At 44.2% G+C, this 26,567-nt stretch overlaps 1 protein-coding gene and 1 pseudogene across 1 annotated transcript; both read right to left on the bottom strand.

Moving 5' to 3' along the window:
* Positions 1 to 567: 567 nt before the first annotated feature.
* DYNLRB1 (dynein light chain roadblock-type 1) lies at positions 568 to 24,928 on the bottom strand. The gene is made up of 4 exons (XM_036902520.2): positions 24,798 to 24,928; positions 18,616 to 18,691; positions 11,850 to 12,017; positions 568 to 937 (listed from the first exon to the last, which is right to left on the bottom strand). Exons 1-4 carry the CDS (start codon positions 24,798 to 24,800, stop codon positions 894 to 896), a joined length of 291 nt encoding a protein of 96 aa, XP_036758415.1. The 5' UTR covers positions 24,801 to 24,928; the 3' UTR covers positions 568 to 893.
* LOC118920323 (translationally-controlled tumor protein-like) lies at positions 12,024 to 15,995 on the bottom strand (annotated as a pseudogene).
* Positions 24,929 to 26,567: the final 1,639 nt, after the last annotated feature.

Raw genomic sequence — 26,567 nt, 5'->3', positions numbered from 1 at the left:
CAGTCTCACAGAGCAGCAGGCAACCCCACCACAAGTCTAGGGGAGGCAGATGCTCACCCAGGATGAGCTCACTCAGGTGTGGGATGGGGTGACCATCGGGATTTCGGTTCCAAATTGCAGACCTTTTTGACTTCAAGACCTGTGCCATGGTTGTGAGACCTCAGGGAAGCCATTCTCTAGACCCTCATTTCCTCATCTGTAAGATGGCTTTAACGCCCTGTCGGCAGGGTACTGTGAGGATGATTTGAGGACAGTATGAATCACAGCTGGTGCAATCTGGGTACTCAACAAATACCAGTCCTTTCCCAAGCCCAGTGCAGTGTATGGGAGTGGGAAACAGAAGGGTTGGCTAGGGACCAGACGTCCAGAAACCAGGGCATCAATCAATTATAAACTAGGCTCAACTCAGCAAGCATGGCCACAGGTGCAGTAATGAGCACGCTTCTCTGAGCCATGAACACAATCTGCCATGGCAATTGGAGGTGGCACTGGGGCCCAGCCTTCAGACCACATGATTACACAGGAAGAGAGTCTTTTCAACCTAGTGTTTAAAGACACACAGCAGGGTAAGCATTTCAACTATTTTTAGTTAAAGAAAAACAGCCTTGTCCAAGGGTGACAAAGTGAACTGTAGGTCAGGAGGAAACAGGTGTAGGCTTCTCACAGGCTCCTGCTCCAAACTTGGAGGAAAGGACCCTCCCGGGAACTCAGGGACACTGGCAGCAGAGGGACAGCTTTGGCGGGATAGGCGGGGCTGCAGCCCACGCGGGTCACTGGATCGGCCTGAGTGGGCTCGAAGGTAGTTTCCACAGGCCGGCCGGTCTACATGATTACCACTATTATTCTTGGGAGGCATTAAATTAAGGAATGATGCAGGGAGCCAAGTGAGTGGCTTATTCTGTTGGGTTCTGAATCACAATCAGGAAATAGTCTTTATCTGCAAAAAAGAGAAATGAAAAAACAAATCAGTAAAAGTAAAATGGGAGAAAAACATACTAGAAAGGGAATAAATCATTAAATCACCCACCATAAAATAGGGGAGGGGGCAATAAAAAGCATTCACGCTCAAGCTACTTCCAGTTGCTGGGAAATGGAAGACAAGCTTGCAGGTTTCCCGCGGGGGCCTCTGCGGGTGTGGCTGCTGGGCCTTGGAGCCACGGGGCGGCCATGGGAGGCCCTCTGCAGCCCAGCCTCTTTTCTCATCTTTCTCATCAGTGCCAACAGGGAGGCGGGGTTTTCATGTTTTCTGGGTAGGGAAACTCGGGTTCAGAGAGTTTAAGTGAACTGCCTATGGCGGTGGGTCTCACACTAGAGAGCAGAGAATCACCTGGGGGGCTGGGCCCTGTCCCTACCTCTTTGGATTCAGTAGGTCTGGGGTGGAGCCTGAGAATTTGAATTTTTAAACCAGTTCCCAGGTGACGGTGATGCTGCAGGTTCTGGAAAACCACCAGTTTAAGGATACCCAGCTAGTTAGTGCCTGAGATGGAATTCCGACCTCAGCCCCACTTGGGTTAATGTCAGTTCTTCACAAGCTCAATTGCCCGCCTTCCAGAGCCTCCCGGATGAGAAAATTTCAAGGCACCAGGTCAAAGGGACGAAAACTACCTGGATCCCAGTCCCAGGCACCCAGTCCATCAAGAAGGAGCGTCCACCATTAAGTCATGGCAAGTCCAAGTCCTCAGTGGCGAACTTGACCACCTTCATTTCATAGAAGAGGAAGCCGGAGAAGCACGGTGTTTCAACTCTGCCCACATAATGATCAAACTGCAACCATTTACCAAGGTTTCTGTGTACCCAGCCTGGGCCAACCACTTCCCATGTGGCACCTCAATGGATCCCCGCATCACTCTATGAGGCTGGTACTGTTTCTTATTTCACTAACGGGAATGCTAAGGCTCCAGAAGTTACATGGCTGCTCAGGTCAAGGCAAAACTGAGGGGGGTGGCAGCTGGGTTTGACCCAGACGCTTTGAATGCCTCTGCGCTGCCCTCAGCTGACAGGACAGAAGGGCGGGACCCTGGCTGCTCTGCTCTGTGTCGCTGATTCTTGCCTGAAGCTTGCTTCTCCCCAGGATGACAGGCTTTGCAGCTGGGAAGCAGCAGCTCTCAAACGACTTAACAGTTTCATGGCTAAGCAATCTATGTAAGTAAAATATTACTTACTAATAAAAAGACATAATAAAACAAGCTGCTAATAAACACACACAATTAGCAATACTATTATCTTTTCTTCTAAATAATCAAGATCTAAATTCAGTAATATCACTCTAAGGACTTTGTAGGAAGCAGAATGGTAAAGTTTGATTATGCTGTGTGAACTCAGCTTTGCGTCAGTGAGGTTAATACATGAAAACCAAAAGCCTGTCTTCAAATGTTTCTCACAAAGGCTACTCTGGGCCAGGTGACTCTGGGCCAGGTGAGGTACAATTTGGTACACATTGTGGAGAGCCAAACTGTCTCAAACCACACGCTCTCACTTCTGGTCTGGGAAGCAGCTTCTCAGTTTGCTCAAAGGGACAGTGGACCCCCTTCGTGGGCAGGCCTGCTGCAGGTCCCTCCCACCTCAAACATGCAGCAGCTGGGCCTCTCCTATGTCGGGGGGCTGCCCCTCTGGGGCCTCTGCTCTATGGAAATCCTCAGAGGCTCTGATCAGTGGCTCCTGCCAATAGTTCTGGCACCAAAATGCAGCTGTTTTTTTTTTTTTTTCACCATATCAAAGCAGGTATGTCAAAATGTCAAATGTTGGTTTTCATCCTAAACACTAAAAATCCCTGGAGTCAGGGAGACATCCCTAACTCCCAACCTTCTGACCCCACAGTGAGGTGTTGGAATACAGGGAGATATATGGAGTCATTCATCTATTTGACAAATACTTGTTAAGTGCTTACTACATGCTTACGAGTCCTTGTCTCTTAACTGTCTAGTAAGGGACCCAGACTTAGAAATACAGATAAGGAGGCTGATTAGCCAAGTGAAAAGGCAGCAGAGTGCTTGGGAACATGGTGAGGTGCTCAGAAGGAGCACTTGCTACGTTTAAGGCAACCTGGGAAAGACATGCCCCTCCATCAAAATGAGATGTGTCTGTGGGGGGGCCCCTGAGTGAGAAAGCAAGCTGGCGAGTGAGGCAGAGTGAGAGAGAGCACGCCCACCTCCCTACAGGTCTGTGTGTCACCCAGGCAAGGGTCTGGCCACTTCTTTCTCCACTGACAAGGCCAAGGGCTTCTGGGCCTGTGAACACTGAGGAGAACCTCTAACTCGGGAGCTGCCAACTTGGACTCATGCACCAACTACACCCACGAGCTTTCAGAAAGCTCTGCTGGTTCAGAGACGTTCTCTGAAGCTTCAAGTCAAGAGACTGTCCATGGAGAATGTGTCTGGTTTGGAGACCACGCCCTGCCCCAACACTGTGAGCTCCCACATGGGCACAAGGTCTACTCTGATGCCCAGGGCGAGCAGAGGGACCATTCCCAGCCTAACTTTTAGGAAAGTGGAGTCACAAAGCATGAAATCTCAAGAGGGATTTGAGTTCAAATCTGTTTCTGAGCCTTTCTGCCCTACCCTGAGCCAATGCACGTAACCAGATGGGGTGTCTCAAAAGACCAGAGCAGTATAGTCCCTTCCCTGACATGTTACAGGTATGGGAACAGAGGTTCAGAGGTGTTCTGACTTGCATTTTGGTGCCAGAGTGAGGGTCACACTCAAGAGGTAAAGCAAGAGAACAGATTCTGCCTACCACAAACTGTTTCCCGACAGAACTGGATACGTCACCATTGGTTGACGTGATGCTTCGGACAGCAATCAAACTGGAACAGTGTGTGGTTCATGGAACAATGAGTCTGCAGTCATCTTATGTTCTCTGAAATGGACCTGCTCTGTCCCCACCCAAGGAACGTCCCAGAGAGACCGTGGGCCCGTGACTGGCTCTAGGGCTCCTTCGTATTCTTCTGGACTGGGCCAGAACAGGCCTGGGAACAGAACCAACATCACTCTGCTGCTGGGAGTGGCTGAACCCCATCGAATTACCTCAGAATCTTGCAGCTAGCCTCCTCGACACTGGTTTTGCCAAGCCCCGGGCAGTCAGTGTCCCCAGCATCCCCACTGCCCCCCTTCTTCCCAGTTCCAATCACAGTCCTATCACCTCCTGCCTTAAAAACCTCTGCTCAAGGACCAAGTCCACATACCGAGTTTGGTGCTGGAGGTCTCTTCTAAACTGGACATGTCTCACCTCCCACTCTTTCCCACACATTCTGATGCCCTAGACAAGCCATGCTGCAGCTCACTCACATCATCATGTGCACAATTAACTCACGCACACTCACTATGTGGCTGAGGCAACAGACAGAGGAGCCACTCAGTATTCCTGGAGCTCCTGATCACTACTCAATTTGTGAGTGGGAGGGAGGTGACGCAGGACAGGACACAATGGTCCCTCCTGTGGTTCCAGTCCTTGTAAGCTCCTCCCAGGCTGAGTTTCTTATCACCCTGAGAATGATCCTAATTAGTCCACACAGGCCCCAAATGCAAGCCCAGCACTTTATGTGACAGAAAAAAAGCAATCTGTTCCAGTGAAGGAGGAAATGCTGGCTATATGGGGCCCAGAGAGACAGGACAGTGCTTTAGAAGTGGGCAATTTAGCACTGGTCTCAAGGATAAAATGACCACACAGTAATTCTGCATTATGCTTTTGTTTAAAACCACTGATGTGATTAAAGATGGCGGTGGGAGGTGAGACAGAGACCTCCTCCTAAAACCACATATAATATGAAAATATAATTAATACAACTAATCCTGAAAGAGCGACAGGAAAGAAGGCCACACCAGACTGCATATACCTGGAGAAAAGAGCAGACCTCACGGAACAGGGTAACGACCCAAAGCTGTGACCCGGCAGGGCCCAGGCCCTTCCCCCACCCCAGCTTCATTGGCAGGAAGAAGAAAAACAGAACAGGGAGCGAGTGAAGGCCTGGGACTGCTGAACACCTAGCACTGGAGATCTGCTCTGGGAGCATGAACCTACATTACATGGTGCTCTGATGATTTAGTGGGGTTGGAAAGCTAAGACAGGCAGAATACCTGGAGAGACGGAGATTCCAGTTGCTTGTGGAAAACAGGGATTCGTATCCGGCTGATCTGGGTGGGCAGTCTGAGAGACTTCCTAAAAGCGAGAGGGCTGCTAAAGGGGCAAGGATTGCACAGAGCTTACTGCTCGGGAGAAAGGACAGGTAGATAAAATTGTCCAGGTGCACTCTGCCCAGCAGGTTGGGAGCCTTAAACGATCTTGAGGTACTCCATCCCCCTGGCTGGCTATACAGCTCCAAGGCCCACCACCATGATACGTAGCCTGCTGTGTCTTCCTCCTGGCTAAGGCTCACAAACCAGCAACCTCTGCTCTGGCGACAGGCCAGCTAGAGGGAAGCCCCGCATATGACAGCTACAAACACAAAGCATAGGAGCCTACACTTGTGTGTTCGGCCCCCACTCGTTCTGGCAGTGGAGACAGGCACAGCAGCCTGGAAGCAGGAAATAGCTCTTTCCTCCCCCACAAGCACCAACACCACTCCCTACTACCCCCAACATTGCTCAAGGGGTTGAGCAGCTCCAGAGAGTAAGGCTTCTGGGCACTAGAGGGCACCACAGACAAATTATGAAACGTCAAAGGAAACTGGTTCAAAGCAAAATTATGAATACACCTGAGAAAGATTCAAATGAAATTTACCTCATGAATTTTCCTGAGATTTCAAAATAAAAATCATTAACATGCTCTGGAGGTACAGAAAACTATTCAAGAACTCAAGGAACGAAATTAGGATGGAGATCCAACCGTTGAAAAACACAATGGAGGGTATTAAAAGCAGATTAGATAAGGTGGAGGAGATAATAAATTATATAGAAATTAAGGAAGAGGAATACAAAGAAGCTGAGGCACAGAGAGAAAAAAGGATCTCTAAGAATGAAAGAATATTGAGAGAACTGCGTGATCAATCCAAATGGAACAATATTCGTATTATAGGGGTATCAGAAGAAGAGAGAAAGAGATAAAAAGTGTCTCTGAGAAAGTAATTTCTGAAAACTTCCCCAGTCTGGGGAAAGAGATAGTCTCTCAGGCCATGGAGGTGCACAGATCTCCTAACACAAGGGACCCAAGGAGGACAACAGCAAGACATATAATAATTAAAATGGCAAAGATCAAGGATAAGGACAGACTTTTAAAAGCAGCCAGAGAGAGAAGAAATAAGATCACATACAAAGGAGAATACACCTGGGGAAAACCCATCAGGCTATCATCAGACTTCTCAGCAGAAACCTTACAGGCCAGAAGGGAGTGGCATGATATATTTAATGCAATGAAGCAGAAGGGCCTTGAACCAAGAATACTTTATCCAGCAAGATTATCATTTAAATTTGAAGGAGGGATTAAACAATTTCCAGATAAGCAAAAACTGAGAGAATTTACCTCCCACAAACCATCTCTACAGTCTATCTTGGAGGGACTGCTATAGATGGAAGTGTTCCTAAGGTTAAATAGCTGTCACCAGAGGTAATAAAAAGGGATAAGATAAAGAGTACAGAATATGATACCTAATATATGAAGAATGGAGGAGGAAGAAAAGGAGGGGGAAAAAAAAGAACCTTTAGATTGTGTTTGTAATAGCATACTAAGTGAGTTAAGTTAGACTCTTAGATAGTAAGGAAGTTAACCTTGAACCTTTGGTAACCACGAATCTAAAGCCTGCAGTGGCAATAAGTACATACCTATTGATAATCACTCTAAATGTAAATGGTCTGAATGCACCAATAAAAAGACACAATGGATAAAAGAACAAGACCCAACTAAATGCTGACTACAAGAGACTAACTTCAAATCCAAAGACATACACAGACTAAAAGTGAAGGAATGGAAAAATATCATGCAACTAGTAGCGAGAAAAAAGCAGGTGTTACAGTAGTAGTTTCAGACAAAGTAGACTTCAAAACAAAGAAAGTCACAAGAGACAAAGAAAGACATTACATAATGATAAAGAAGTCAATCCAACAAGAGGATATAACCATTATAAATATCTATGCACCTAACACAGGAGTGCCGACATATGTGAAACAAATACTAACAGAATTAATAGGTGAAATAGAATGTAATGCATTCATTTTAGGAGACTCCAACACACCACTCACTCCAAAGGACAGATCAACCAGACAGAAAATAAGTAAGGACACAGAGGCACTGAACAACACATTAGAACAGATGGACCTAACAGACATCTACAGAACACTCCACCCAAAAGAAGCAGGATATACATTCTTCTCAAGTGCACATGGAACATTTTCCAGAATAGACCACATACTAGGCCACAAAAAGAGCCTCAGTAAATTAAAAAAGATTGAAATTCTACCAACCAACTTCTCAGGCCACAAGGATAAAACTAGAAATAAATTGTACAAAGAAAGTAAAAAGGCTCACAAACACATGGAGGCTTAACAACATGCTCCTAAATAATCAAAGGATTAATGACCAAATTAAAACAGAGATCAAGCAATTTATGGACACAAATGAAAACAACAGCACAATGCCCCAACTTCTGTGGGCCGCAGTGAAGGCAGTTCTAAGAGGGAAGTATACAGCAATCTAGGATTATTGAAAGAAGGAAGAAAAATCCCAAATGAATAGTCTAAATTCACAATTATTCAAACTAGAAAAGATGAACAAATGAAGCCCAAAGTCAGCAGAAGAAGGGGCATAATAAAGATCAGAGAATAAATAAATAAAATTGAGAAGAATAAAACAGTAGAAAAAAAATCAATGAAATCAAGAGCTGGTTCTTTGAGAAAATAAACAAAATAGATAAACCCCTAGCCAGACTTATTAAGAAAAAAAGAGAATCAACACACATAAACAGAATCAGAAATGAGAAAGGAAAAATCACTATGGACACCACAGAAATACAAAGAATTATAGGAGAATACTTTGAAAATCTATACGTTAACAAACTGGATAACCTAGAAGAAATGGACAACTTTCTAGAAAAATACAACCTTCCAAGACTGACCAAGGAAGAAACAGAAAATCTAAACAGACCAATTACCAGCAATGAAGTTGAATCAGTAATCAAAAAACTACCCAAGAACAAAACAGCCATACCAGATGGATTCACCGCTGAATTTTATCAGACATTTAGAGAAGATATAATACACATTCTCCTTAAAATTTTCCAAAATACAGAAGGAGGGAATACTTCCAAACTCATTCTATGAAGCTAGCATCACTCTAATACCAAAACCAGGCAAAGACTCCACAAAAAAAGAAAATTACAGACCAATATCCCTGATGAACATAGATGCAAAAATACTCAACAAAGTATTAGCAAACCAAATTCAAAAATACATCAAGAAGATCATACATCATGATCAAGTGGGATTCATCCCAGGGATGCAAAGATGGTACAACATTTGAAAATTGATCAATATCACCCACCACATCAACAAAAAGGACAAAAACCACATGATCATTTCCATAGATGCTGAAAAAGCATTCGACAAAATTCAACATCCATTCATGATAAAAACTCTCAACAAAATGGGTACAGAGGGCAAGTACCTCAACATAATAAAGGCCATATATGACAAACCCACAGCTAATCATACTTAACAGCGAGAAGCTGAAAGCTTTTCTTGTAAGATCGGTAACAAGACAAGGATGCCCACTCTCCCCGCTTTTATTAAACATAGTACTAGAGGTCCTAGACATGGCAATCAGACAACACAAAGAAATAAAAGGCATCCAGATTGGTAAAGAAGAAGTCAAACTGTCACTGTTTCCAGATGACATGATATTGTACATAAAAAACCTTAAAGAATCCACTCCAAAACTACTAGACCTAATATCTGAATTCAGCAAAGTTACAGGATACAAAATTAATATACAGAAATCTGTTGCATTCCTATTCACTAATGATGAACTAGGAGAATGAGAAATCAGGAAAACAATTCCATTCAGAATTGCTTCAAAAAGAATAAAACACCTAGGAATAAACCTAACCAAGGAAGTGAAAGATCTATACCCTGAAAACTACAAGACAGTCCCTAAGAGAAATTAAAGAGGACACTAACAAATGGAAACTCATCACATGTTCTTGGGTAGGAAGAATTAATATTGTTAAAATGGCCATCCTGCCTAAGCAATCTACAGATTCAATGCAAACCCTATAAAAATACCAACAGCATTCTTCAACGAACTGGAACAAATAGTTCAAAAATTCATATGGAACCACAAAAGACCCTGAATAGCCAAAACAATCCTGAGAAGGAAGAATAAAGCAGGGAGGATCTTGCTTCCCTACGTCAAGCTCTACTACAAAGACACAGTAATCAAGACAATTTGTTACTGGCACAAGAACAGACCCATATACAAATGGAACTGACTAGAGAGCCCAGATATAAACCCAAGAATATATGGTCAATTAATATACGATAAAGGAGCCATGGATACACAATGGGGAAATGACAGCCTCTTCAACAGCTGGTGTTGGCAAAACTGGACACCTACATGTAAGAGAATGAAACTGGATTACTGTCTAACTCCATACACAAAAGTAAACTTGAAATGTACCAAAGACCTGAATGTAAGTCATGAAAACATAATATCTTAGAAGAAAATATAGGCAAAACGCTCTTGAATATAAACATGAGCAACTTCTTCATGACCGTATCTCTTGGGCAAGGGAAACAAAAGCAAAAATGAACAAGTAGGACTATATCAAGCTAAAAAGCTTCTGCACAGCAAAGGACACCATCAGTAGAAAAGGCATCCTACAGTATGGGAGAATGTATTCATAAATGACAGATCCGATAAAGGGGTTGACATCCAAAATATACAAATTGCTCATGCACCTCAACAGACAAAAAGTAAATAACCCAATTAAAAAATAGGCAGAGGCAACAGTCAAGTGAACAAGCTTTCTTGGAAGCAGATCCTCCAGTTGTAGTCAAGACTCAGATGGCAACAGCTCCTGCCAACATCCTGACTGCAACCACATGAGAGACGCTGAGAGAGAACCACCCAGCTAAACTGCTTCCAAATTCATGTCACACAGAGGCTGTGAGTCAGTAAATGTTTGTAGTTTTAAGTAGTTGAGTTTTGGGGTAATTTGTTACACAGCAAGAGGTAATAAATACCTGTCACTAATTGGCTGTGTGGCCAGATGGCATTTCCTCTCTGGGCCTCAGTTTTCTCAACTGCATAGTGGTGAAGATGGACTCAATTATGAATGGCAAATAGACATCAACTTGCCATAAAAATGCCAATTGATTAAAGGGATTTGGAGCCTGCGCCTGAGACCAGGGTAACAGAGTGCAGCAACTGACTGGAGGGGAGAGGAAAGTGGCGGCTCAGTTAACATGTGTATCTTTCTTACATTAAAGGATTACTAAATGCTAAAAAAAAAAAAAAAAAATGGGCAGAGGATCTGAACAGACACTTCTCCAAAGAAGAATTCAGATGGCCAACAGGCACATGAAAAGATGCTCCACATCGCTAATCATCAGAGAAATGCAAATTAAAACCACAGTGAGATATCACCTCACACCAGTTAGGATGGCCACCATCCAAGACAAACAACAACAAATGTTGCCAAGGATGCGGAGAAAGGGGAACCTCCTACACTGCTGGTGGGAATGTAAATTAGTTCAACCTTTGTGGAAAGCATTATGGAGGTTCCTCAAAATCTAAAAATAGAATTACCATTTGACCCAGGAATCCCACTCCCAGGAATTTACCCTAAGAATGCAGCAGCCCACTTTCAAAAAGACAGATGCACCCCTATGTTTATCGCAGCACTATTTACAATAGCCAAGAAGTGGAAGCAACCTAGGTGTCCATCAGTAGATGAATGGATAAAGAAGATGTGGTACATATACACAATGGAATACTATTCAGCCATAAGAAGAAAACAAATTCTACCATTTGCAACAACATGGATGGAGCTAGAGGGTATTATGCTCAGTGAAATAAGCCAAGTGGAGAAAGACAAGTATCAAATGATTTCACTCATCTGTGGAGTATAAGAACAAAGAAAAAACTGAAGAAACAAAACAGCAGCAGACTCACAGAACCCAAGAATGGACTAACAGTTACCAAAGGGAAAGGGACTGGGGAGGGTGGGTGGGAAGGGAGGGATAAGGGGAAAAAGGGGCATTACAATTAGCACACATAATGTAGTAGGGGGGCACGGGGAAGGCAGTATAGCACCGAGAAGACAAGTAGTGACTCTATAGCATCTTACTACACTGATGGACAGTGACTGTAATGGGGTATGTGGTGGGGACTTGGTAATGGGGCGAATCTAGTAACCACAATGTTGTTCATGTAAGTGTATACTAATGATACCAAAAATTATGTAAATAAATAAAAAATAAAACCAGTGAATGCCTTTTCCTTCAACCTTGCTTACACTCTTTCCTGTGCTTTCAAAATTCAACTTGAATGTCCCCTCTTCTGGAAAGGCTGCACTGACTGCCCCAAACAGGCCTAACCCCACCTTCATCTATGCTCCCAAGTGCTCCGTCTATTTGCCCACATCAAGACGAGGGTCACACTGTGTCATGCCTATGTGTCTATCTCCTCCACAAGACCATGGTTCCCCTCTGTGGCCCAGAGCCCTGGATAGGATCTGGCCTGGAGTCACTGTGTGTTTGTTGGAGATGCCAGCTGCAGACTGCTAGGCAGTGGGGCAATCAACTCTGCACCTTCTACTCTTCAGGCTTCTCCATGGGAAGACAATAGTGTGCCAACATGGCCTGGGAAGCTGCAGAGCACATGCTATGAGGCTCTCCTCCAGGAGGATGTGGAAGACCTCTTACCTGGTGCAACCATAATTTCATTTTTCTTGGAGCGAATTCGAAGGAAGGTGAGATCATTCTGGGGGTCAATTTCACGCACGGTACTCCGGGCCTTCAAGATGAAGTTGTGCATGAGGTTGGCGTACTGTGTGGTGGTGGGATTGTCCATGGTGCTCTTGATAGGAATGCCTATGTGAGGGGAGAGCACAGAGACTGACTGAGCAGGTTATTGGAACCCCTTTCTTCCCAGCTCCCAACCTCACACCCCTAATTCTAGAGTACAATCAATGCCATGATTTAATGAGGGCTTGACAGGTTCCCAGGACTACTCTAAGGGTCACCTTCTTCACCTGCCAATGAAGCAACTCAGAAGCTATGCATGACGAGGTCAATTGCTTATAGCCACACAGAAGATAAGGAGTGGGGCCAGGATCCAAATGCAAGCCTGTGGGCACAACTGCTGGGCTCAACTTCACAGGGCCGTATTGTCTTGATTGGTTTCCAACAATAATGGGAGGTACTATCATTCAGAACACTTCAAACCTTAATGAAGACAGCTCTTACAAATTTATAAACACTGAAAAAGTAGGAAGAAAAAAAGTCAGCTTGTGCCAAAGTATTACCATCACTGGTGTTTTGCTCCATGTCCCACCAAAGGAGGCTTAGGATCACTGTCCATATACATGATCATGCCCACGAATCAAAGCCTGTTTCTCTGTCTGAATGCAACCTTATAAATAGCACTGCTACTGCTTTCAAAGATCCCACAAGTGGCCATTCCACAGTTAGTCATTACTCTACTGTTGGGTATGTGGGCTGGATTTCTTAATTACTGTGCAATGAACACCATTAAACAGCAAGCCTTTCCTACTTTGAGAGACTGTTTCCTTGTGATGAATCACCAAATGGACTCCCCCCACTGGACAGTGCCTACTGTCACGAAGGTGAAGAATGGGGCCCTGCTTGAGCCACCTCAGGTCATAAATGAACCAGCAGGTGCCTATGATCACCACGACACATCAGCAGAAGGCTCTGTCGACGAGCCCTCTGGTGCCCACGCCTGACAGGCACTTGTGGCAAGTGTGACACAAACGGCTCCTCACATGTAAGTGGCTGAATTCTGGGCTCAGGACCCTGCCAATCTGGCCCACAATGGACCTGCCTGGGGATCAGCCAAAGGTGTTCACCCTCAGGCCTACTCATAGGTTGCAGAAACTAGCCCATGTCTGCTTAGAGCACAGAACATGACGGTGGGCAGAAGAGGGCATGGTGGCAGGAGAAGCAGCTGAGCCAGAGAGGCTGTTTTGAGCCAAGTGAAGTCAGGAGAGCAAGTTATTGCGACCACTTGCCTTTAAGGGACAAGAGAGTCAGGTTACCAGGGCTGCTGTGGGTCCTGGATGGTAACAACCAGGGCCCCGTGAGGCCTCCCTGCATAGGGGAACCTTCCTGCAGATGCAGTATGAGCAGCTGGGGTGATGACTGAGTGGGAACTCTGAAATCCAAACACCTGGGCTTATATCTTGGTGATTTCACCTCTTCAAGCCTCCATTTTCTCATTCTGTAAAATAATGCTTGTGCTTCAAAGTGCTGCTGTGGGGGTTAAATATGGCTTAATTCATTTAAAAATGTTTGGTAGCTTAATTCATTTAAAAATGTTCGGTAAGAAACTGCATGCAATAAATACTGGTTTGTTATCAGTATTAACCACAGAATAAATCTTATCCCCAGTTAACTTAAGGGGCCAGTCTCAAGGCCTGGCAAGGTTTGGGTGATCAAACCTCTTGACTTTCTCTTTTTATACCACAAGACCATCTGCTCTCAGGTTCCTCTGTCTGGAACTTTCCTTCTTTCCCCTGTTCTCTCATGACTCTCACTGGTTCCTCAGGCCCCCATTTTCTGGTGGCTCCACCCAGCCTCAGATGTGGTCAGTGCCCCTACTCTACTGTCCCAGCACCATACAGTTTTCCTTCAGAGCAGTCACTCGAGTCTGACATGATACCCCTAAGGAAGTGACAGTCATGCTCGTCCTCCAGCAGACTATACCCTCCCCGAGTCCCAGACCAAGGCTAGGTCTGGCTTGCTCGGCGGTGTCCTAGGCTACTTGCAGTAGTTCAAATACTGTCATGAGCTTGATTTATATTTCTACTAAGTGAGAGGGTGTGTAAAGGAGACAAGAAAACTAACCACCTGTTGGCTAACTTTAAAAACAAAAGAAAACATCCGGGTGGTAGGAGCAGGGCAGAGACCAAAACTGGGGAGAATTTCAAGTAAGGGCAAGATATTAATTTCAGATTCATAGGATTTACAGCTGGGGATACTTCAAAGACAGCCTAATGATCAGGCCACTGCACCAAGCCTTTGCCTTCACAAATGGGAACTGTGCAGCCCACAGAAGTGGCTGGTCACCAGGGCTCAGATCTGTCACACTGTACATCCAGGTCCTCCCAACAAACCCAGTTCCATCAATCAACAGTGAAAAACATTAACAAAATTTAAGAGACACAGTAGTCCCTCCTTACCCGAGGTTTCACTTTCTGTGGTTTCTATTACCAGCAATCAATCTTGGTGTGGACCAGATGATGCTCCTCCTGATGTATTGTCAGAAGGTGAACAGTAGCCTAACACTACATCACATTGTCTATGTCATTCACATCACTTCATCTTATCATGCAGGCATTTTATCATCACATATCATCACAAGTGAAAACAGTACAATAAGATATTTTGAGAGACCACATTCACCTTTTATTACAGTATATTGTATATTTCTTTAATTATTGTTAATCTCTTACTGTGCCCAATTTATCAATTAGGTTTTAATTTTTTCTTCCAACTGCATTTGTCTCTTCTTATCCTTTTGGTCCTCTCTCCCAGAGTCAACTACTTCCATTTCTAGGTGATGAAATGTGCGGGGAACCCACTTCAAATGCTGGCCCTGCTCTGGGCATGGTCTTTCCCTTCCCTTCACTCAGAATGATGACTTTTGATTCTTGGTTTTTATATTTCAGTCCCAGAAGTAGTTTCCACTGCATTAAGTTATCTGAAGACAGTCTTATGCTTTCTAGTAGTGGTCTACAACCAGGCTCTAGCTTCTCCAGAACACTATACAAGATGGATTTAAATATGTATTAAACCATATGATTTCACTTACCTGTGGAACAGAAAAACAAAATGAAATGAGCAAAACAGGAGAAGACCCTTAGACACTGAGAGGTGACTGGAGGTTACGATGGGGGATGGGCTGGGAGAGGCAGGGGGAAAAAGGGGCACAAAAATTCTCAATCATGATATAAGTTGGTCACCAGGAAGGCAGTGCAGCAGGGAGAATACAGCCAAGAATTCTGTAACACCTTCCTGTGTTGACAGATTTTAACTGCATTAGTGGGGGTGAGGATTTAATAATGTTAACTGTTAAACCACTGTGTTGTATACTTGAAACCTATATAAGATTATATATCAATTAAAAAAAATGTATTAAACCAAGAGTCATTTTCTCAAATGAGTTTAAATGTACTTTATATTTAGATAACCTACATGAAGTTTTTTCTTTAAAACAACGCCTCTGCTCCAAATAAATCAACATCAAAATAAATGAAGAGCTCACAATGACATCAGTCCCATTTGTCTAAGTCCTGGTGTTGTGTGGATGAAAAGCAGCAGCCAGTTACGATGACTATATCCAAATAGCCAAATTTGTTAACATTTTTCCATTTCTAAACCACCCTTAAGGACATTCATATATGGGGTCACACCATCCTCATGGTAGCCCAGCAGAGCATCCATGCCACCCAGACTCATGTTTTCACCAATAAAGAACTGGCAGTTTTTGAAATTAGCAAGGATGTGCTTGATTTGTTCTGCAGCCCCTGTCATAAAAGGTTTTACTTTCTGGTCTCTGTGCTTCAAGTTTGCCTTAATTGATTTCATATAATCTTTGATGTACTTCTTGGAGGCTCCTTTTGTGAAAGTGGTTTCCTGCAAGCAATGGTTCCTGACAATATCAGCACCAGTGATTAGTTTTCGGGGCCTTCAGCGGAGACAATTTCTAATGAGCGAGTCGTCAGTGTTAGCCTCTGTCCTACTGACCATCTTCCCCTCCACCTCCAGGCACAGCCTGATCTCTCAGATCTTGTAGATGTCAAAAAACATCTCATCATGGTTGATATATGATCACAACATGTATCATATGTTCATACGATCATAACAGTGGCTGGAGGGAGAAGAATGTGGCACTAGCTTAGCAGGAGACTGGAGCTGGGGTAGGGGGGTGCTGGGAGCGGGGAGGGAGCAGGGAGCAGGTGGAAAAGGTCAATTAAACTTTATTACAGGTGTGTATGTATAGGAAAAGAACACAGTACTAACTGCAGTTTCAAGCATCCACTGGGGTCTTGGAATGTATCTCCTGTAGATAAGGGGGGGACTACTGTATTTATTAACACCAACTCTAGGTGTTGGGAGTACAGTAGCAAACACAAGTCAAATCCCTGCGCTCCTGGAACTTACACATTTGAGCCTTTTATTCTGCCCTGTGTAGGTAACAGTAGAGGATGGCAGAGGCCCAGAGATGTACAAATGGAATGAATATTCCTTAAGTTCCTGGTAAGTCTGCTTAAACTCATTTTATTATGAAACATCATTTGAATTTGGCCAAAGCAGCAGGCAGTAGCAGGTGGTTGGTGATTAGGACAAGGTTGTACCATGAGTTCAGGGGCAAGAGCAATCATTCTGGGCTGGTCAGGGAAGGCATTCTGCAAGAGGCAGCAGCTGAGCTGAATCATGGGGTATGAAAGCCCTGGAGAGGTAAGGGATCTGTAACTATTCATCCTTAATGGAAACTTCCGGAGGGTTAAAGGCTCCATGGAGCAGTGAATTCTGACCATCCCCATCCACAGCTGGGTGGCCTTGGGCGGGTCCCTGCTCTCATCTGAAAAATGGGCAGACACCCCTGCCTTGCAGAGTCAGTGGTGAAATGTAAATGAGACTAATGTGGGAGTTCTGTGAATGGGACACAAATTAAAAATAAACACACACACCGTAATCTTAATATTTAAGTGGCACTTACTATACATCAGATGCAATTCTAAAAGCTTCCCTTAGAAGAATGTAGTATGGTTATCCACACTTGACAGATGAGGAAACCAGAACAAAGAGGTTAAGTGACTTGTCCAAGATCACACGGCTGATTACCAAGTAGAGGTAGGATTCAAACCCAGGCAGTCTGGTCCCCCATTCCATACTCTTAGTTGCTATGCAATACTGCCACATTAGTATATGGCAGAGTGTCATTCGTATTCAAAAGGTAAGCAGCTGGGGCTTTATTTTCCCAGTGAAAAAGCTCAACTTTTGAGGTAGTGTTAAAGACAAGAATAAAGGCTGTGGTTTGTGAATACTGGTGGAGGCCTGGGGTCCCCGCTGGGGGGCCAACTCCTGAAACTGTTCTCTCCCCATATGGGGTCAAAAATGTCCGGTCCCAGAAGACATTCACTCTCTTTGAGTGATCTACAGTCTTTTGGGCCTTCGAGCAAGAAGCACCCAAAAGAGATTACCTAGACCAACCCCTCCACCTGGGGCAGCTGAGGTCTGAAGAGGAAGCTGGGAAGGCCCAGGGCACCCGGCTGATCAACGGGAGACCTGAACTAGGACTTGCTCCGACCTCCCGCAGTGTCCTGATGGCTCCCAAATGGCTGCCTCCTTTAAATGGAATGACCACATGGCTTAATTAGTTTGACAAAGCCAAGAAGTGTGCTCTACCTGGCTCTGGACTGGTCAGGTTCTGATGACTTGGAAACAACATTCTAACTGAGGACATGCCACCTCCACTTTGTCACCCTTGGTCACTGACATTCTGCTCTATTTAAGTAGGCCCTGTTGAGAAATTTGCCCTTCTAAAACAGGACTAGAAAGACAATGCACGCACACAGGCTCTCTAGGAGCCTTGAACAAATCAGAGCTGACTGAATGCACTGGAGTTGAGAACTGGGAGAGCCCAGCTGTGTGACCCCAGGACTGGCCTGAGTCACTGACCATCAGCCACTCTCTGGTCCTTCACAGTACAGCATGGAAGAAAGAGCACAAGGGTGTTCAAACAGACTTGGAATGAAATCTTGGCTCTGTAATGCAGGAGAATCAATTAAATTTCTATACTGTTTTCTCCACACAGGAGACACAGCCTGGATACAACAGACTGCTTTAAGGAATAAAGGAAACAATATGTTTGTAAACCACCACCTTGTGGCCCCTTCTTCACCATGTCTACTACAGTTTGGGTAAATTAGTATCCGTACTCTTCTAATTGTTGAAACATTGCCCCAGAAGAGGAGTGACCAATTATAGGGACAAGTTGTTGGCCACAGTATTCTCTAGCAAGAAAGTAGAAACAACACAGTTTGGAGATGGCTTAATAACCACTGTACTGGCAATTAAAAACACTTGCTTACGTAAACCATGAAGGAAGGGAAAAAAAAAACCTCTAGAGTGAAACATACACAAAAGAGTAACAACTATAATTACGAAAAAGAGAAAATGTACCTGGACAAGGGCTAAGAAAACAGTATATTGACAAGTACAATCTATCAGGGCAGTGGGATTAAGTGATTTTTTCCTTTTTAAAATTTGGAATTTCTATTATAGACAGTGCTACTACAGTGGAGGCGTTAAAAAAAAAAGGGTGAAAATTAAATCACATACATGAAAGGGCTTAACTTAGTTAACAGCAAGTGTTATGCTGTGTTTGGGCTATTTTATGGGGCCTGCCTGTGTGCAGGTCTTGTCTGGAGGGAGAGTGTACCTTCTGTGTTCACCACGATGATTCCCTGCACTCCCTTCTGGCTCTGAAGTCGCTTCAGTGTCTCCTCTACCTCTGCCTGCCAGAGAGAACAAGACAAGGTTAGAAGGGGCCAGGAAGACTGGATTAACTCCTTCATACTGCTGGCCGTTGCATCACACATTTGTCTTCCAGCAAATAACACCCAGGCACGTGGCACCTCCGCAAAGCTCCCCAAGCCACTCTGGAATGGTTCCTAGGACACCCCTAGAACCTACACCCTGTGCCCACACCCCCAGCATGGGGCAGGGCTGCTCCTAGCCCTTTGCCCACTGGGCACTATGATCCCTTTCCACTCAGCTACTGTGAAGCAGAATACAAATAGCATTCCAAGGAGTATAGACGCAGCCATGACTCACGTATTTGGTATCCCTGGGGGACAGGACTCTGGTGATTTGAAAAAACCCCAATGGTGGTGTCAAATAGGAAGGAGACATGTTATCATTTGTGGCCCAAAGAGCCCAAGTGAAAACATTCCAAAGGAAGCAAAATGAACCCATGAGGGTAAACTCAGTGACTTCATAAGCTGGCATCTGAGGTAGCATGACACAGGGCACCAGCCATAGGGAATGTGCCTGGGAAAGGGGCTATCCTGATTTTCTAGAAACTCGTTGAGATGTGATACTCTACACATGGAATTTGTAAAGAGGGGGGACAATCAGACATTTCGGTCCTTGTCCCGCCACGGAAGGCCTTCTATATTACTCCTCCCATCTCCCCATCTACATGCCCTTACCTCTGGCTCCACATCTCTGTACACTCACAAGGCTTCTTCTCTGCTAAAATCCAACAAATCCTACACCATCTATCACCTCCTCCATGAAGCCTTTACTGATCCCCAACTCAGTGGAGTCTTTGCCCACTTCTGACTCCCCAAACTCTTGACTGTACCTCTCTGGGGATGCATTAGGTACTGTTTTACTTAGAGTCTCTACAATGAGCTGCAGAGTAGGGGCTCCATAAACAGCTGCGTAACTGAACTAACTCAGTTCTTCCTGCGGATGGAAATGGGCCTTCAAGTGTGCTTTTCTCAGGACAACCCTTCCAGACTGGACCAGAAACCAGTCAGTCAGCTCCTCAAAAGCTGAGATTTGGACTGTGTTGGAAACAGAGGCTCCATTCACCAAAGCAGAGTGGCTCCCCACCCCCAGCTGGCTGGGGGAGGAGCTTTTAAACGGTGGACAGAGACAGCACAATGAATTACTGTTTTCCTAGCAGGCACAAGTCTGACAATCTAGTCGCCACCACCCACTCCCCAGTGACGTAAGAATACTCTCAAATGCCAGAGAGAAGGGAAAACACATTCCTCCCACAAAATGGCAAATAGCTTGATGCCCCTAAGATCTGGAACCTGGGTAAAAGGACAGGGCTAGGTCTGTAGACATGAGAAGGCCACACAGAGTCACGGGTGTATAAGACCGTAACTCATGCAGGCTTTCACTGAGCTCCTACTGTGCAATACTCTGGAGAGGAGGGGTACAATATGATAGTGGTCAATACTACACAATACTCTATCTAACCTGAAAATTCATCCTAAGGAAATAACCCAAAAGAACTAAAAGAAGAACACAGCAAGATGTCTGGTGCAGTGACATATGTAATAGCAAAAAGTGGAAAGAATAAAAAATGCCCAATAATTAGGAAAAAGGCCAAGTAAATTATGGAATGCCCATTCACAGGACTACAACACACATATTAACAATGGTGACTATAGTATTTGTACCACTGCAGGTTTTTGATATAACATTAAGTGGAAACAGCTAATGCAAAAATAAAGTGCGTAGTGACTACAGGACTACAACCACCTAAAAACAAGAAGAGTGCTAGAGGGATTATGAAAAAAAAAAAATCTACACTGAGAGCAGGGAATTAGAGATAAGATTTTATTTTTTTTGTTCAAAAAAACCTCTTTTTATTCTATTGTATTGTTTCCATTCAAAATTATTTTTTAACCCCTCTCTCTGTGTATTCAAGAGAGATATCTCTGATATGGGGACCATATTGGCTCTGTCATGCTCAACATTATAGGAGGAGAAATATTTAAGAGTAAGTTGGATGACAATTTAGGACAGCTCAAACAGTCATCAACCCAGAAAGAGGAAAGAAAGTTAAAACCAAAGATGTCAGAATCAAGACCCAAAATATCCTCTGGAGGTTGGAAAGTGGGGTTGAAATGAAAAACGAAATTTCATGACTGCTAGTCATTCAATAACCATATAAGTACCTTCTATGTGCCAGACATTGTTTTAGGCCTGGGAATACCACAGTGAAGAAAATATAACAAAAACCACAGCCCTCATGAAGGTGACATTTGGGGGGCTGGAGACATGCATTAAACAAAAAATACGTAAATGTCAAAGTAGGGGAGATCTGGAAGTAGGGGTTGATACAAATTTTAAATAAGGTGGTAAGGCTTCACTAAGGTGTAGTTGAGTAGAGATCTGAAGGAAATGAGGGAGCTAACCGTGAGGATTTCTAGACAGTATGAGGAGCAAGTGTAAGAGCCCTATGGCGGGAAAGTGGTATGTCTAGGGAAAGCAGGGGAGTCAGTGTGGCTGAAGTGCAGTGAGTGGCAGGGGCCAGTGAGAGCGGAAGCCAGGATCAGATTAGATTCCAGGGGGCCTGGCAGACCACAGTAATAAGTAGTTTTTAATAGGGATGACTTGGGAGCGACTAAGGAGGTTCTGCGATGAGGAGTGACGATGTTTTGAAAGGATGGCTCCGGTCACTGTGTGCAAAACGGACTGCAGGGGGCAAGCTGAGCCTGCCTGAGCCAGCCCTGTAGCATGTGTTGCTCCCTCTAAAAGTAAGCAACCTTCTCTCCCTCACTCACTACTTGAGCCTTCTATGTGAGGCCTTCTCTCACACCTGCCCCTCTTCTGGGTACCCATGGCACCCTGCCTTCGTAGCACTTATCACAATGGAGTGTAACTGTGCACCTCCAAACCCAAAGTACCCCAGGAGCAAGGAAGGACCTGGACTTTACAGCCTCGGAACATGGCAGTTCAGGATGAGGAAATACTAAAGGAACAAATACAAAGCATTTCTACAAATACGTTTTACAAAAATCAACCCTTTTAAGTATAGGAGGGGGGAAAATGGCCTTATAGTACCCAGTGTAAAAAAGAGCCAGAATTTAGGTGATCCTAAGTTTAATGAGAACCAGCCATTGAATCTGGTTGCTTACAAAGTAACACATACTCAACAAAATAGCAGTAGACTCAGACATTGAGACGTGATGGGTGGTTACCAAGGGGGAAGGGCCCTGGTGGGTGGGTGGGTGGGTGTATGGGAAGGTAAGGGGAATAAATAAAGGGGCACAAAAATTCTCAATCATGATATAAGTTGGTCAGGGGGAAGGTAGTACAGCACGGAGAATATAACCAATGATTCTGTAACATGTTCCTATGTTGACAGATAGTAACTGCACTAATGGGGGTGAGGTCTTAGTAATATAGGTAACTGTTGAACCACTGTGTTGTATATCTAAAACCAATATAAGACTGTTTATCAAGGATACTTAAAAAAAAAGTTAACACATACTTACCAAGAAAGGAAGAACATACAAGTATACACTGATCTACTCAATACCTGCTACAGGTCAGATACTGGGATGAATGTTTTCAGACACATTTCTCATCTACACCTTCCACAGTTAGTATGATCTCCATTTCACAATAAGGAAACAGGTTCAGAAAGGAGAAAAGTTTTGCCCAAGGACACAGAGCAGGTCAAAAGAAGATCTGAACATACTACTGACCACAACTGATGAGGTCGCTGCCCTTAGGGAGTTCACGTCTGGTGGAAGAGTCCTTCAAAGCACAAGTGACCAAGACTCTTGGAGGAACAGGGAATGCTGCTTTGGCTAGTGTGGTCAGGAACACCTGAGGATGTCATCTTTAAGCCACAAACTAATTGACAAGAAATGAAAGCACTCCAGCAAAGGCATGAAGCAAAGGCATGAAGCAAAGGCAGTGAAGTAGGAACAAGTTTGGCACATTCAAGGAATAGTGAGACACCCAGTATTGCCAAGTTTTTTGATTATTTGCTAATCTGATAGGCAAAACACAAATAACAGAAAGCCAACTTTTCTGTAATTTTTAAGTTATCAGTGAAGAAAAAAAAATTGCCAAAAAGCCACAAGCAGCAACAGAGATTTGCAGACAGGAATGGACAGTCCTAGACAGGCAACCAGTCATGCCAGCTCTGCCTCAAAGTTTGTCATCCTTGTAGTGGTAGCCAATTGGTACCAGAAATATCTTGAGCAAATATGCAGCCCCACAGGGTAGGCTCACATCCTGTGAGGCTCCTGTCCTGCTCCCAGAGAGATTCCCATACTGGTGTTCTCAGCATGCTGGACGATTTTTTAACACTGTTCTAAAGGACAATCTGGCAGTTTGCACCAAAATGTAAATACGCATGTCAGAGGTACCACTTTTAGGAATCTATTCTACATAAACACAAGTATGGGTGGAAAAAAAAGACAATTATTTCAGCACTGTCTGGAGTGAAAGAAAAACTATAAATCACCTAATGTATACACTGCAGTAGAATATATATACAGTCCTTAAAAAGAATGAAGTCGATTTGTATATGACATGGAAAAACGTATTTTTAAATGAACAGAGTAAGTTATGGAAGGAGATTACATCTATACGGCTAAAGTAAACTCAATATGTATAAACATATTTGTTCCAGTTTCATGTAATAAACAGGCAATATACAAATGTGCTTATGCACTAAACAAATGTGGAAGGAACTTCCATCTGCCGGCAGTCTTACCACGGGGGAGAGAGATGGGGATTCTTGCACCAAAATGTAAATATGCATGCATAAACACAAGCATGGGTGGAAAAAAAAGACAGAAAAGCCAACTTTTCTACATTATATACTTTGGTATTGCTTCCCTTTGTTAAATGTGCATCTAAAACATGTTTTGCTTTTATGAATATAAACACACAAAAAAAGTTGCAGTAAGCTACTTTGTATAAGAAAAAGAGGGGCATATACATGCTTGTAAAGATATACAAGAAACTAACAATGTTTCTGAAAGAGGGTGGGGGTTAAAGTTGGGTGGGAGATTTCTTTTTCTCTTAGGTCCTCTAGATTCTTTTTTATTGTGTGCTCAAGTATTATGTTATAAATTAATTTTTTACATTTTAAAAAGTGATGCGAAAGATGAAGTTCTATGTTTGAAGCATTATTATGTGTTTTTAGTGATGTGAAGACAGTCCTTGTGGTGGAATAACCAACGAAAAAGCAGAGTCCACGATTGTACATTCACTTGGAACTAGGCTACATAAAGCAAAAACTGAAGACGAAATGACTAGGAATAATATGCCTAATTGTAGGGTTGCCTCCAGGTTACGGCATTCTTTTTCCTTTCCAATTTTTCTTATAGCCTTTACATCTTTAAGTAAGGTTTTACATTCTCAAGGTCTTTTCAAGTTTTTTACAAATCGAGAATATTAAAACACGAGAAAATAGACGTGTAAAAGCGTAGAGCCCAGTTTCATCCAGCAAGGCAGGAGGCGTCGGGATCGCCAAGTGTGGTTCTCGCCCGTTTCTGATTCATGCACCCAATCCCAGGGGCTCGAAAGAACCACGCGGACAGAAAGGCTACAGACAAGCTTCTACGTTCAAGTCCACCTCCGCCATTTCCTGGGACAAGGCACTTAGCTTCACCAGGCTTAAGACAAATGGGTATAATGGTCGTACCTACCTCACAGAGCTGCGGTGAGGAGGAATGCCAAGATAAAACGCTTAGCAGTATCTGACACAAATTAAGATTCAGGAACCCTTATTATTGTTACCGTGCACCAAGGCACAGGACACCAGAATGCAGAGGCCTGCGGGCCGGCCTCCTTATCTCCATCGGCACCCGAGCTCCTGCTTCCGCTCCAGGGGCGGCGGGACCCGGTCACCACTTCGGTCCCCCGGACCGGGTCTGGAAGACCCGCGCCGCCAGGTTCCGCCCTCAGTCAGTTCGCTCCCGGCGCCGCCCAGCTCCGGCCCCGCCCAGCCCCACGGATTCCCAGCCCGGCACTACGAGACGCCCCAAGAAGATGGAAGGCAAGTCGCAGGGTGGTGGTCGGCATTACTCGGCCACCCTCCAGACGCCAGCCAGTCTCCCAACGGACACTCACCATCTCGGACCGATTCGGTAGTTCCGCGTCGCCGGCGCTCCGCCCAGCCCCGATCCCTTTCCGCGCCTGCGCACAGTACGCTGTCGAAACGGACAGCCTTGGTCGCCTATCAGGAGCCAGCGTGGGGAGGGCGGGCAGGAGGATCTTAGTCACTCCCGGGGCTCCTGGGGAATCTGCCTTGCGCTGTACGAAAGTGGAAAGCAGAGCTCTTCGCCTATTGAAAATTAAGCTGCTGCGGAGAAGACAATGACTGTATAAACATCTTACTACATTGATAGTGAATGCAATGGAGGGGGTGAGGCCTTCATAATATGGTGAATGTTGAAACCACTGTCTTGTTTATGTGAAATCATAAGATTGTGTATCACTGATACTTTAATAAAAAAGAAAGAAAATTAGGATGTTGGTTCGCGATGTAGGAAAAGGCTTTTTAACTCTCAACCGAGGTCTGAGCTATCTCTGAAAGCCCTGGGTGGAGGGCGATAAGCGGGTATGAGGGCGAGGAGGGGGGCTGCTGAGACCCCTTTGCGCCTAGATTGAGGCATAGTGAAATGCGAAGCCAAAATGCGCCAAAGAAGCGGGCAAGTCTGGGGTTGCGGCTGGAGTCAAGCGACTCTGGGATCTCCAGGACGACCCCCTTGGTAATATTCCCTGCAGGCGTTGTGATGAAGCGATCAGGGCTAGACGGGAAGTTTGCGGATTTAGGACTCCGAGCTCAGCCCCACTTCTGGGTTACCTCGGAGAAGCCACTTCACATCTCTGTGCTCCCTCATTTTCTCACTCTTTAAAGGGGAACCCTTCTCAGAGCCCTGTCTTCCCGTTTTCTATTTAGTCTTTAACTCACGCAGGCCGCAAAAAATTCTGGATTCTTCACCATAAAATAAAACACCGACACTCTGTGAACCTTGCGTCACGTTACTGGCATGAACACTTGCAAGCGCTATTTCCAGTAGCCTCACCGTCCCTTTTACAAATGCTGTTTCTTTGAGGCACTAGAGCTTGCTGAATCAATGCGGAAGATCGAACTCTAAATTTTCATTCCCCTGTAGCCTTTTTTTAAATTGGGGATTTGTTGCTCCTCTCAGGGGTGTCTGCAGGTTAAGAGAATTGGATAATGACTTTAATTTTAAACTTAATCCAACCCACTGTGTTGTGTATTTGAAACCATCACTAGATTGTATATCAATGATACTTTAATAAAAATAATTTAATCCAATCCACACTGGATAAAGATAAATGAGGAAATCTGGCTGACACCACCTTAACCAAAGGATCGAGGTTGATTAACATTACTGGGAATGAGAAATACTGATGTATGTCTCCTGGCATCATGCACTAAGGCAACATCACCTCTGTGATATTTTCCACAAAAATCCATGGCCATAATTGTAAGAAAACATTAAACCATATCTGAGATACATTCTACAAGCTACCTGGACCAGTGCTCCAAAAAATGTCAAAGTCATGAAAGGAGGAATGAATGAGGAATTGTCATAGAATGGAAGAGTCTTAGAAAATTGACATTTGTTGAAAAAGTGGTGAAATCTAATTCAGATATTTTATCAATATCAAGTTATTAGTTTTGATAACTATACCAACTGATAAGGGATGTTAACACTGGGGAAAGCTGGGGGAGTGCAGTTCTCCTTACTATCTTTGCAATAGCTCTGTAAATCTAAAATGGTTTCAAAGTAGGGTTTTTTTTTTTTTTCAGTTGTCTCAAGATTTTTTTCCCCCAGAATAACCAGGCCTTTTTATTTATTTTTTATC

Source organism: Manis pentadactyla, chromosome 5 (assembly GCF_030020395.1).
Source record: "Manis pentadactyla isolate mManPen7 chromosome 5, mManPen7.hap1, whole genome shotgun sequence".
Lineage (NCBI taxonomy): Eukaryota > Metazoa > Chordata > Mammalia > Pholidota > Manidae > Manis > Manis pentadactyla.
Note: the sequence above shows the minus strand (reverse complement) of the source record. Positions and strands in the feature narration are given on the sequence as shown.

Bases quoted from the DNA above. Each gene is read 5' to 3' on its own strand.
- DYNLRB1 (XM_036902520.2), bottom strand. The intron at 12,018-18,615 runs GTACACTCTCCC...CCCCTCACATAG, and splicing joins CATCGTGGTGAACACAGAAG to GCATTCCTATCAAGAGCACC. The intron at 938-11,849 runs GTAAGAGGTCTT...TCTTTTTTGCAG, and splicing joins TGAAATTATGGTTGCACCAG to ATAAAGACTATTTCCTGATT.